General features: G+C 48.8%; 1 protein-coding gene across 1 annotated transcript in view; it reads left to right on the top strand.

Annotated features, from left to right (window-relative positions):
• Positions 1-2,138: 2,138 nt before the first annotated feature.
• Positions 2,139-12,724, top strand: part of B4GALNT3 (beta-1,4-N-acetyl-galactosaminyltransferase 3) — a 93,544-nt gene continuing 82,958 nt past the window's right edge. Inside the window, exon 1 of the mRNA XM_032390746.1 lies at positions 2,139-2,307. Coding sequence (XP_032246637.1) covers positions 2,139-2,307 — 169 coding nt within the window. The remainder of the gene's footprint in view (positions 2,308-12,724) is intronic.

The raw sequence follows: 12,724 nt of genomic DNA, 5'->3' as shown, positions 1-12,724 counted from the left end.
TTGTTCTTTAGATCTACCTTTTGTTAAAGAACTACACGGGAAGTTCTGGCGGATGTTTGCTCCAAGCGCTATCTTCATCCTCAAACATTACTAAAATGGACATTGTGTACCTATTGAGGAGGCAAAGAAGTTCCCACTTTTGAAGCCTTGCAGTGAGGTTGGGGAGTCTGTACATATCTGTGGGGCAGGCTGTCAGTTCTACTAAAATTCCAAGCAGGATAGGGTTGCTCAAGACTGGGTTGGTCCAAGAAAACTTCAGAGAGCCTGAAATAGACCTTGAAGCAAGGGTCAAATCTGACCAAAAAAAAAAATATATTGGGGGGAGGGGGGCAGTAAGTGACTTCATTTTAACTCAAGCAGATTTCATATGGTCACATAAAGTTGGAAAAGATTTTGGAAAGCCTTGAATTCCAGATTTACAGTTTGCATTTTAATTAGTAAGCACTAGGAAGCCATTAAATGTTTTTGAGCATGTGTATGAATGTGTCAAAGAATTGTATAGACTCTCTGGCGGTACAGGAGAGGATGGTGGGGGTGGGGTGCTAGTTGGGAAAAGTTAAACAGCCCCTAGAGATTACTGGACTATTGAGCATCCAACTAAGGTGGTAGCAGAGAGAATAGGAAACACAGCACTCAATTCTGTGAACGTCTGTTTTGGAACACTACTTGCATGTTGTTTGAGTGAAAAATCTCTAGGAATGCTTCTCTGATTCTTGCTTTCTTCGTAGTCTCCTGACCACTTTCCGCAGGAGAGTGGAAAGAAAACTGCACTATGATTGTCCTTAGGCAACTCACTCTGCTCCGCTGGACCTTGATTATCTCATTTAAATCAGATAATAATTTTACCTGCCGGAAGGCAGAGCACTGGAATACAGAATATCTTGATGATCTTTTCAACTCTTTGAGTGCCTTTCCTGTTTACTTTTTTTTTTTTTTTTAATATTTACTTATTTAATCTCTGCACCCAACGTGGGACTCCAATTCACGACAGGGCGATCAAGAGTAGCTTGCTCTTTCAACTGAGCCAGCCAGGCGCCCCTCTTTTTGATTTTTAATTCTTCAGAACTCTCCAACATCTGTTCTCCCCCAGTAGCTATTTCATCCCAGTCTGGGAAAAACCACTTGGGATTCAGTCCCGGGTGCGTATAACTTCCCCAGAGTTTCTTGTTGAGGTGGTTGAGGCTGGGATGGAAGGGTCTTCAAATCCAGCCCGGACGAAGAAACTGGCTGATTTAAGTGGCCCACTGCCTCCCAACTAATACCATGTCTACTCTTATTACTTAAAGTAGGAAGTAGGGTCGTCACTGGCCCCGAGAGGCCCTGAAGCCAAACCTCGGCGTCACCCCCCCAGCTCTTCCCCAGAGTGACCGCTCCCCCCACTCCCCCTCACTCCGCGCCCCACCTTATACCCGGCTTCTACTTCACTTCTGCTTGGGGCGCAACACCACTAAGTGCCTGGGCGGTACCTCAGTTTCCCTCGGTCACACAGATTTCGGATCAGAACTCGCCCCCTCCAACACCCCAACGGTCTCGAGTCGGCGGAGGCGCCAGACAATCTCTAGCCGCCTCTCTCGCTGCCCCAAGGAGGCCAACAGGAGCTCTCCCCTCTCCGCGGGGCTTCTCAGGGGCGGAGCCCACCTGTGCCCCGGGGGCGGGGCCTGGGCGGGGGCGGGACAGGTGGGTGTGCGGTCGCGCCCTGGGCTGGGAGGAAGAGCCGGAGCGGGAGGCGGCGGAGGAGAGGCTGGCAGACGCGCACCTAGGGAAGCCTTCCTGTGGGCAGTGAGAGCGGGCGAGCGGGCGAGGAGGCGGGCGAGGAGGCGGGCGGGAGGCGGCGAGGCTGCGACGAGGAGAGGCGTGGAGAGGAGAGCCGGGCGCGGAGGACATTCGGGGGAGGAGGCGCCGGCTCTGCTCGCGGAGAGAGACCTGAGAGGCGGCGCGAGGCGCCCGAGGGACCCCCTGCGCGCGGAGCATGAGCCGGCGCCCGGCAGGAGAGCGGCCGGGGGAGACGGCCTCGGCGCAGTCCTGAGACGCTGGGCTGGGGCTGGGCCACCGTGCGCCCGGGGCGCTGGGCCCGGCAGGGGGGCGGGGGCTGGGTGCGGAGCGGCCCGCGCTGGCGGCGGCCGCCCGGGCGCCGCGCCATGGGGAGCCCTCGGGCCGCGCTGCTCCTGCTGCTCCTGTGCCCGGTCAAGCTGCTGCGGAGGCGCTTCCGGCTGCTGCTGGCGCTCGCCCTGGTGTTCGTGGGGCTCTGGACTCTTTATCTGGAACTGGTGGCGTCGGCCCAGGTCGGCGGGAACCCTCTGAACCGGAGTAAGTAGCGCCGGGGGACGGGGGAGGGCGGGGGCGCGGAGGTGGGAGGAGGCCGGACCGGTGGCTCCCGGGTTGGGGAGACCCGCCTCTCATCCTCAGACCCGATTTCCAGCTCATTTTCGTCTCCAGGTGCCCGGCGCCGCCCCGCTGCCTACTCGGGGAGAGAAGGGGGGCGTGGGGGCCGGTCGCCGAGTTCCGAGACCGGGCCTGCCCGCCGGACCGTGTGGGGCCGGGGCATCCTCGGGGCTGCTCGCTGCTGCCCTCGGAGGACTGCGGGGAGAGAGGCTCCCGCCTGCCCCGCGGAAGTGCGGGCCGAGACGCGGGGCACCTCGCGCGCGCTAGGCTTGCAGCTGCCCCCAGCGAGAGAAACGCGCGCTCCAGTCGTGGGCTCGGGGTTTGTGCCCGGGGTGCCGTCGGCCGTGAGTCCCCCGAGGAGGCGCGCTCCGGTTAGCGCGGCCCAAACTTTGCTCGCCGCCTGCTCTGTGGCTCGCTACGTTTCCTCTCCCGCTGCGCTTTCTGGGGTTCTTTATTTTAACCATACCTCCGAGAGCCCCCTCACCTCCCCCTTCCCCTACGCCACTCGCCCCCCTTCCGCTTCCTCACTGAGCCGGCCTCCACTCCTAGTCCTGGCCACCCCTCCAGCTAGTTATCTGAAGCTCCCTTTGGAACCCTTCAGAACGTCCTGGTCGTGGAGACAGTGGACCGCACAGTGGACCAGGCAGGGGCTAGATTCCTACTTCTCTTTTTAACGTAGCCAAAGCCACTTAATTTTTCTGTGCCTCAGTTTCCTCTTAGGAAAATGTGTGGGAACGGTCTCTTTCTCGTTTTCCTTCGACACTCATGGCTATCCGACGTCATTTTCAGTTTACTATTGATGGAGCTAACAAAGTAAAATTCCGAAAGTGTCAGCGACTGTAAAAGGTCAATGTAACAGCAGGAAAAAGTGGAGAAACTCCCAGAGAGGAGCCTCCCTGCCCAAGCCTGAGGAGTGGAGGTTCGTAGTTGGAGCACATTGTCTCCCATGCATTCACTTCCCCCATTGAGGAAATTCTGAAGGTCTATGTGGTGATGAAATTGCTGGTGAGAAGATGCTGCGACATGTCCTTGTGTCAACTGCTCTGCCCAGAGTTGGGTGTGGTGCTTTGCCTCCTCCTGTGGCCAAAGAGAGGGAATGACTAGGGTCAGTAATTGAGCTGGTTCAGGGTAGAGACATATATTTATGGCAGAACCTCTCTGTTGAAGTAATTCTGGCTGTGAGTAGGGAGACTGGGCTTCCAGTCCTGGTTCTGCCACTAACGAGTTGGGGGATCAAAGGGAAAATGACAGCTTCTCAGGTAGGAGGAGGAAGTTGGACTAAATGACCTCCAAGGTCCCTTTGAGTCTGGATGCTTAGATTGTGTGATCGCCCCTGCTTGAGCTTTTCCAGGGTCAGAGGGCTGAGCGCATCGTGAGGACAGCTCTGCTTAGCCACAGCTCCCCAGCTCTAAATAGGAGAGTTCTTCCTTCTGATGACCAAAATTTGCCTTCCCATAGCTAGTTCTTCCCTCCCCTGAGCCTTGCTCTTTTCTCTGAAAGACAGCGCTCTTCCATACTGTGGCCGCTCAGTCCCAAGTGGGTGAGCCCCGTTGGAGTGTGTGCAGGTGGGAGGCCCTGGGAAGGGATCTCCCTTCTCTCCTCCTTGGGACACCCCTTCTCAACGTGGCCACCATTTTGTTAATGTGGTAGCCAGTGGGATCCTCTGCACAGATTAAAAACAGAGGAAAGCAGTTGCTTTGTGATGCTGAAATTAGTGTCTTCCTCCCACCCTCCACCCCCCCCCAATACACTTTGCCTTTACCTCAGGTGTGCTTTCTCCTCAGAGACCAGAACCAGTTTGCCACCATCATAATCTCACGCTCTGGCTCCTACCCTCTGACTCCTGTTGGCTGTCTCATCCTCAGCTATCAATTCGTGGATCTGTTTGGTTTCCCTTCTAGATGAATCTTAGCTCTGGGTTTCCTTATTCTTTGTTTCCTTTTCCAAACTGACCCTTCTCCAGAAAGGTGTTCCCAGCTTCCAATTCCAGCAACATCTTTGTTTGTCTAACCATCATTTTTAACGAGAGCCCAAGCCCAGGCACTGATGGGTCATTGCTTCCTCATCTCAGCCTCCTAGAACCCTGAAACCCATCTGCTCTGCAGGGTGACTTTTCATGCTGGGCTGTCTCATTGTATTCTACTCTTGCCTGGATTTCCTTTTGGAATGAGGTTTAGACAGTGGCTGTGGTTTCTGGCTCCTTGTCTCCCATCCTTTGTTTTTAAGAAGCCCAGACGTCTTTCGTCAAAGTCCTCTCTTGTCCTATAGGTCTTATTCCCAGCTCAGAGCTATTCCTCTGGGGGGAGAGGAGGGGAGGAGGAATTAAAGAATAGAGGTACAGAAAGGCTTGCTCGCATTCCCTCCTTTACACCCTGGCATACCAACAGCAACCAGTAGAACTTCCCCTCCCAGGACTGCACCCGTGGCCTTTACCACAGCAACCAGAGTCCCAGCTTGGCTCTGCTTCCCAACAAGCCACCCTGCCTCCTCTCTCTAGCAATCCCTGCCAACTCACTCTACCAGCAGCCTTCCTGTCATCTGTAAGGCCGGCCTCCTTTACCAAAAACCTTTCATTTGCCTGTCCCTGTGTGACGGGTACATTGATCTGACGCTGGAAGAAGTGTATGGAGAAATGGCAGTCACAAACTCCAGGGTGGGAAAGTAATGACAGGGGAGCATGCTTCCTGCTTCATCTTCATGGAATAACCCAGTAGTTTAAGATATGGACGATGTGCAATTTGGGCTCCATATGTAGAAAGAGATAACAACCACAATTGGAGTAACTTCAGAGAAAAAAACCCCAAATCTTTAACAGATAGAAAATGAGTCCCTTGGACAAAAGAATTAGAGCTGTTCACTCACTCATTTAAACAAATATTTATTTAGCACATACCTCAAGCAAGGCATTGTGCTAGATCACTTAGATATAATGATGAGTAGATTATGGTTTCTAGCCCTCTCAGCAGCTTTCTCTCTAAGAGGGGAGTTCAGGTGCATATATAAAAATAATTGTAATATGGAATAATCATTAAGTTTTACAACTGGGGAACCTAGATGTTGCTGTGACACTTCCCGGAAATGGGATAGGGCTCTTTCAACTAATATTTCATGCAAGTGGTGACATTTCAGGAGATCTTGAGGAGCTGGTAAGATTTTAACGGATATGGAAAGAGAAGGCTATTCCAGACAGAAAGCAGTATAAACAAAGACCAGGGAAAAGTTAGAGTTTGGGAATGTCGAGCATCTGGGTTTGATGAAGCAGAGAGTAGGAGGGGTGCTATATTATGAAAGATAATATAGGATGGTGCTATATTATGAAAGACTTTGAAAACAACCTTAAAGACTGGCATTTATTCTGTAGATAAGAGAAGGCAGTTTTAGAATAGGGTAGGTAGGGGCACCTGGGTGGCTCAGTCAGTTAAGCGTCTGCCTTCGGCTCCGGTCGTGAGCCCGGGGTCCTGGGATAGAGCCCCACATGGGGCTACCTGCTCAGTGGAGATCCTGCTTCTCCCTCTCCCTCTCTCCCTCCCCCTGCTTGTGTGTGCGCTCTCTATTTCTCTCTCTCTCTCTCTCTCTCGGTCAAATAAATAAATAAGATCTTAAAAAAAAAAAAAAAAAAAGAATAGGGTAGGTAGCCTTGTAGAATGGAGCCAGCCAGGGTCAAGCAGTTTTATGATACTTCGGTATGGAGGATGCCTGAATAGGGTCCTGAGGGTCCCTTGCTGTGGCTGGCATGAGCCTTTTAGCTGCTGAGCCTTTTAGCTGCTGAGTCATGAAGCTCTCCTGGGGACAGGTCAGGTCAGGGTGGTAGTGGGGCATTCAGAGGGCTTGGGGCAGTCACTATATGCCACCATGTTCATAAGTCTTTCAGTAGCTTAACAACTGGTACAGCTGTACTGGAGTGTACCAGCTGAAAAGCAGCCCTGGGAACAGACTATTAGTGGAGGTTAAAGACTCTCCATCCTGGCAGGTTTTAACAAGTTATACCCATTCGTTCAGATTGGATTAGCTAAATCCTGCCCGAGGGCAGAGATCTGGACTAAAATGGTTTCTAGGTTCTTTGCTCTATAATTGACCTACTGCTGGGACCAACTTGGTGCTGGAGCCAAGAGATTGCATTTGGGCATGGAGCCAGGGCAGAATGATAGCATGCACCAGCCTCTTTCTAGATCTCACAAGGCCAGTTCCAGTGTGTCTCCATTTTTAAGTGTCAGCTTTACCCCCTGAACCCCAAAGTGTTCTCAGGCTCAGGAATGAATCAGCTTTACACCTCTCTGGTTGGCCCCTGTGACTTCCGGTGGACTTTGAATGGGCTGAGGGAGCCACAGCCACAGATGTCAGGCAGGCACCTGAGCTCCTGGGGTCACCACAGCCACGCTGGTTTGGAAAGGATACAAACCCTCCATAGCAGAGGTAACTCAGGGCAGAACAGTAATCTGAGCTGCAGGCAGGGAGAGAGGGGGAACAAATGAGACCGATGTGTGGGCAGAGCGGGCATGGTGTGGCTTAGGGCTGACGCTCAGAACAGAGGTGAGTGTTGCAGGGGAACATGACTCCTTCTGTGCTCCCCGTGGCCCGGGACCATGTCTCCTGCTGCGCTGGCCGGGCTGCCCCTCGCTCCCGTGGAGCCTCTGACTCGCGTTCCTGTGTCCTACTTACGTCTCTTTATGCTGCCACCCTGGCCACCTGGCTGCTGTGTGTATCTTCAAATCAGTATTCCATTCTGGGCACACGCTAGGCACTTGAATAAATACCTCCTGGTTATGGATGGTAAGCTCTGAATTTCCAAGCACCTGATATTTTCCACTGGCAGATACTTTGTTTTCAGTGACCGATCCAAGAATAGAACCTAGGAATTCTTGTTCCTTGTACCGTAATACATATAAACAACAATAGCCTTTCAACACATATGCAAAGGGTGAGAATTAAGCCATCAATGGCTTTTTTTTTTTTTTTTTTGGATTTTTTTTTTTTTAAGATTTTATTTATTTGCGAGAGAGACAATGAGAGACAGAGAGCATGAGAGGGAGGAGGGTCAGAGGGAGAAGCAGACTCCCAGCTGAGCAGGGAGCCCGATGTGGGACTCGATCCCGGGACCCTGGGATCATGACCTGAGCTGAAGGCAGTCAGTCGCTTAACCAACTGAGCCACCCAGGCGCCCCCATCAATGCCTTTTTATATAAGAGTGTTTTCTTTGGACCCAGTACCGTCTGTTACCCAGAACGCCGTGTGTGACAGAGAGTAGGAGACCTTACCCAGACTTGGCATCTCCTTTCCCTGGTCTCTTCCGTTCTCCTTGTGACGTGGCCAGGACAATTGCGGCAACACACCTCGCCATCTATCCTGCCCACACCGCCCAGGGACCCTCAGTCCGAGTTGAGGGTTTGCCTGCTCAGGGGTGCCAAGGCTCCTTACCGCTCCCTGTCCGGGAGTTGTCCGGATGCCCTGCATGGTTATAACTGCTTCGCAGCACCAGGTCTTTTGAAGCAACCACTTCTGTGCTGGTTTTAGGAGCTGCTGGTACTCGGACTGCAGTAATTTTCCAGGCCACAGAGCCTGCTGGTCTTGCCCTCTAGTGCTGAGCTTTATGGAGCAGAGCAGAGCGGCCGCCATAGCAGAGTTTGCTTTGGAAGGGGGCCTACAGGCTGTTCTTGGAGCCTAGTTCTGTACCAAGTTCCACCAGTCTCAAAATCTACTCTTTTTATTTTCCACAAATACTTCTCCTTATATCCAAGGATGGTGAGGTCTAAACCAGGCCAGCTCTATAGTTTGCTTTCAGACCCCTTTAGCCTTGTGATCCACAATTAATAGATTTATATGTTACCCGATATAAAAAAAATACTACTGGAAGAGGTGAGAACAGTTTGGATGGTGTATATAAAGGGCGTTGGGCTGAATATGTTATATATTCTGAGCAAAGCATGATGGATAGCTCTTTAAATTTTGCAGACTTTTAGGTTCTAACAAGTGCTGCTTTCAGTGTTACGAGTATCCATGAGACAAGCAAAAATGAATATTATTTTTATCCTTGTGATATTTTTGTATGTAATTTATTTTTTATGCTAATTTTTTTTTTTTAACTACTAACCCAACTTTTTTAGAAAATAAGGATACAAATTATCCCTGTGGTCCCTGGCTGTGTGTGTGTTTTGTTTTGTTTTTTTTGTAACTTTTCGTTGAAATATCTTATGTGTTCAGAAAAGCACACATATAAGTATACAGCTTGAATTTTCACAAACTGAACATACCTGTGTAACAAGCACCCTGATGAAGAAATGGAACATTACCAGCGCCCCAGCAGCGCCCCTTGAATTCCCTTTCAGTCATTACCTTCAGGACAGATTCACTTAGCCTATTTTTATACTTTCTGTATAAAAATACGTGCTTTATTTTAAAGTTGATATTTATGATTATAAAAATAGTACATGTTCGTTACACCAGATGACAGCTTTGTAGCTGGACCACATTAACCCCTGTAAAATCACTTTTTTGTGCTGTAGGTACCCCATTACAACTGATACAATAACTTAAGGAGTGGCCAGTGAAGACTAGGACCTAAAAGCTATGAGATAGAGCCCCGTGAAATTCTTCATTAGAACTGCTACCAGGGTGGGGTTGAGAAACATTGCTTATCCTGTGTGTGAGAACCATCCAAAAATGTTTCTCTGGTCTTGATATTAGAAATAGCTGTGCTTGTTTTGAGTAGTCAGTTTGTTTAAATTTTTATTGGCCATGTAAATTGTATACCTACCAGGTTTTTCCCTTTGTGTTGGTTACTAGAAAGCTTTATAATTCAGTTTTTGGTTCATCTGGAAAAAAGTGTAAAAGGTTTTATGATCTGCCTCTTGGTATTAATTTTATGCCTCTTATATCTTTATTTTTCCTTTTCCTCCCACAATGACTTCTAGTTTATGTCATCTTATATTCTATGGTCCTTGTAAACCACTTTAACTTTTTCAGAGCAAATCAAGGCATAAAAGAAATCAAAGAAGTGCTATGGTGTATATAAAAGTATGAAGAAGAAATTAAAAATAACCTATAATCCCACTACTTTGACCTACAGATTATTGAAAAGAAAAAAAATAAAGTATAATAAGCTGTGATAACCAGATGCTGGATTCTGGAATACCGTAAACAAGAATTCTAGATTAAAAAAAGCCAAACAATAATATTCCCAGTCTTCTTCTTCTTTTTTTTTAGTTTATTTAGGTGTTGAAAAGTTGAATGGCATTCAAAAATAAATTCTCACCTTTTCATGAGTATCATTAAAAGCTTAGAATTTACTGACAGATGTTGGGGCCTAAGCCAGTGTCATTGAGAACAGTGACAAAAATACGAGGAAAATTCAGTAAAGCTTGGGGAGCCCCATCACCACTGATAAAGCAACTGAAGGGACTGGTCAGGAAGGCCAGGAACCTCAAGTTTGTCATGTGGACCCTTACCCTGCCAGACCAATGGTGAGACCATAAGCGTGAAGACCTGTAGCCACTGCCCAGCCTGTGGTTATGGATGCATAAAGTTACAAACATCAGAGATCCAGTCCCTTTACTAACAGATGAGAAACCAGGTCCAGGGAAGAGATGGTATCTACCTCCTCTACTAATTTCTTTTAAACCGTATTCTTGTGGTGCCTAGCAGAAGCTATGCATGCATCCCACTCTAGTATCAGGACCTGGGAAAAGAGCCCACGGATGGGAAAAGGAGAAAGAAAGGTGGGGGTGGGGATAGAGAAATGACATTCCAAACAGACCAAGGATTTTGTATGTAAATGCCCAGAAGTCGAGTGATGTGTATTTTTCAATTTTTATTTATTTTGCAAATCTTGAGTGGCTGCAGAGGTGATTCATTTTCAAACTTAAAATGTTTATGGAGCATTTACTTTTTTGTGGGGGACTTAGTGGGGTAAAAAGCATTGATAGTTCCTGGAAAAAATTATGGACTTTGAAGACAAGGCAGGGCTCAAATCCAAGCTCTGTTACTCACTAGTTGCAGGACTTTGCATAAGGTACTTAGCCCTTTTCAAGACTCAGATGCTTCATCTGGGCAAGAGGGGGTTGGTGGGTTGGGTTATAATGCCCTCCCTGTAGAGCTTTTCTTATGACTAAGTAAGATTTAGTGAGCCTAGCACATATTAGGTGCCCAATTAGATTTAACAAAAGCCTTGCACATATTAAGAGCTCAGTGGATGTTAGTTCCCATCTCTGCCCCCTGAGAGTTTACAGTCCGGTAGGAACTGGAAAATGGCTGGGCAGGCAGGAGTGGATAGATACATTCCTTAGCTAGCCCTTTGCCAGTGTCTCTTTGGCATCTCAGTCCATGACACAGCTGTGCCCGGTCCTCAGCAGTCCCCAGGCCATCTATGTCCAGCACCTGCCAGCAAATACATGTTCTTCCTTTTTTCCTTCTGTGATACTCAGCACCGCCTCCATCTTTCTAAGAATTTTTTGTTGTTTTTTTATTTGTTTGACAGAGCACATGCAGGGGAGCGGCAGGCAGAGGGAGAGGGAGAAGCAGGCTCCCCGCTGAGCAGGGAGCCCCGTGTGGGGCTCCATCCCAGGACCCTGGGATCATGACCTGAGCCAAAGACAGACGCTTAACGACTGAGCCACCCAGGCACCCCCCCTCCCCCGCCGCCTCCATCTTTCTATCCCCATCCCAGGCAAAGACTTGCATTAGGGGGTGGGAGGGGCGGGTCAGAAGTCAAGGAGATGAGAGATCTGTTGGGGATGTGTCCGGGCACAAGAGCTCTGCAATTGGGAAGTGGTAGCCGGGCACTCTGCTGCGTGTCCCTGAGCACACTCTTGAGGATTTCCGGGACTGGAAGGCAGAAACACTGGGCACTTATCTTTATTTAAATCCTAGCTTTGTAACTGACCTATTGAGGTCCTTGGGCAAGTGCCTTTTCTTTTGAGGGCTTCAGTTTCATAGTCTTTGGAAGAAGATGCCCCTTTCAGGAGTAGGTTTGGAACCTCTCCGGTGTCACTGAGGTGTCAAGGGGACAGCCAATCTTTGCCATTCTGGCACTGGTCTTTCATGACTCAGTTGCCTTGAACTGAGAGGTGGCAGCTATCCCAGTGCTTCTGGCTACTTGGTCTCCAAGGTCACTTCTGACAACGTGGTCTCCATACAAGCAGTTGCCTCAAAGATTAAAGGCCTCTCTGCTGAGATCTTCTTACAAATCCTCTGACCCACTCCTTTCCACCCTGCCTGCCAACCCAGGGTTCAAATGGATGCACGCAGGCATGTGTACTTACACACCCTCCTCTCACCAAACAGCTGGTCTCCTGACTACACACCACAGCCTCTGAGTCAAGGGTTGGCAGGAGGAATGAGGACACTGAGGATTTCCTCACGAACCAGGGACTAAGTGTTAATGGAGCATCTCAGTTCTTGGTGGTCTTTTTTGTTCCAGCTGAGCTGAGGGCCTGGAAAAAGGGAGAGGATGATGGGGAGCAGATCTCAGGTGAACAGCTTCCAGGAGAAGGCAGGGACGTACAGCACAATGAAGTGGAGAAATTGAGGGAGAGATATTATCCCATTTTCTCAGTTGGTTCAGTGACTCTGTTTTTCAAAGCTATAAGTTTTATTTGGTTGAATTTCAAATTTGGTTCCTTTAAAAATACTATTTAGAAACTATATTGTTCTTCTGTTTAGAAATATGTTACTATAATCTATTCTAAATTTTTCTAATCTATTGTCTAAAGTTGAGGCTGCCAAAGTGTTAGTATCTGCTTGCTGCTCTGACAGTTAGTTCATTTTTTTTTTTTTTTTAAACATAAACTCTACACTCAACATGCAGCTTGAACTCAAAACCCCAAGATCGAGAGTCGGATGCTCTACCGACTGAACCAGCCAGGCGCCCCTCAATTCTTTATATTTTGGCCCCTGGAGATTTCCCTTGCTTTATGGAACTTAAGCGTTCTCTGTAAATAAAAAGAAGTTTGTCATATTTTGTCCAGCATTTCTTAGTATTTCACTGTATTTCCCAAAAGGAAGTCCTTTGGCTTGAATGCTTAAGACCCTTTCCAGCCCCTGTAGCCTGTGATTATTGGGAGTTGTGTGTGTAAGCAAAGGTGAATGTTCCCACTTGAGGAATATAGTAGAAGCTCGGTAAACGTTGAGGGAATGCAGATCCTGTAGCACAGAGGCTCACATGGTCTGAAGATGAGGTTGGGACGATGGTTGTGACACGATTGTGGTGTCTCAAGTGCCAGGCTGCTGTGGTTAGATTTGGTGGAGAGTAACATACATTTTTTAAAGCAGGGATTTGATGTGATGAAGGCAGTGTTTTCCTATTTTTTATCCACTGACTTGACTTTGACTCTTCAGACGTTTGTCGAAT

Source organism: Phoca vitulina, unplaced genomic scaffold (genome assembly GCF_004348235.1).
Source record: "Phoca vitulina isolate PV1807 unplaced genomic scaffold, GSC_HSeal_1.0 scaffold59, whole genome shotgun sequence".
Classification (NCBI taxonomy): domain Eukaryota; kingdom Metazoa; phylum Chordata; class Mammalia; order Carnivora; family Phocidae; genus Phoca; species Phoca vitulina.
Note: the sequence above shows the minus strand (reverse complement) of the source record. Positions and strands in the feature narration are given on the sequence as shown.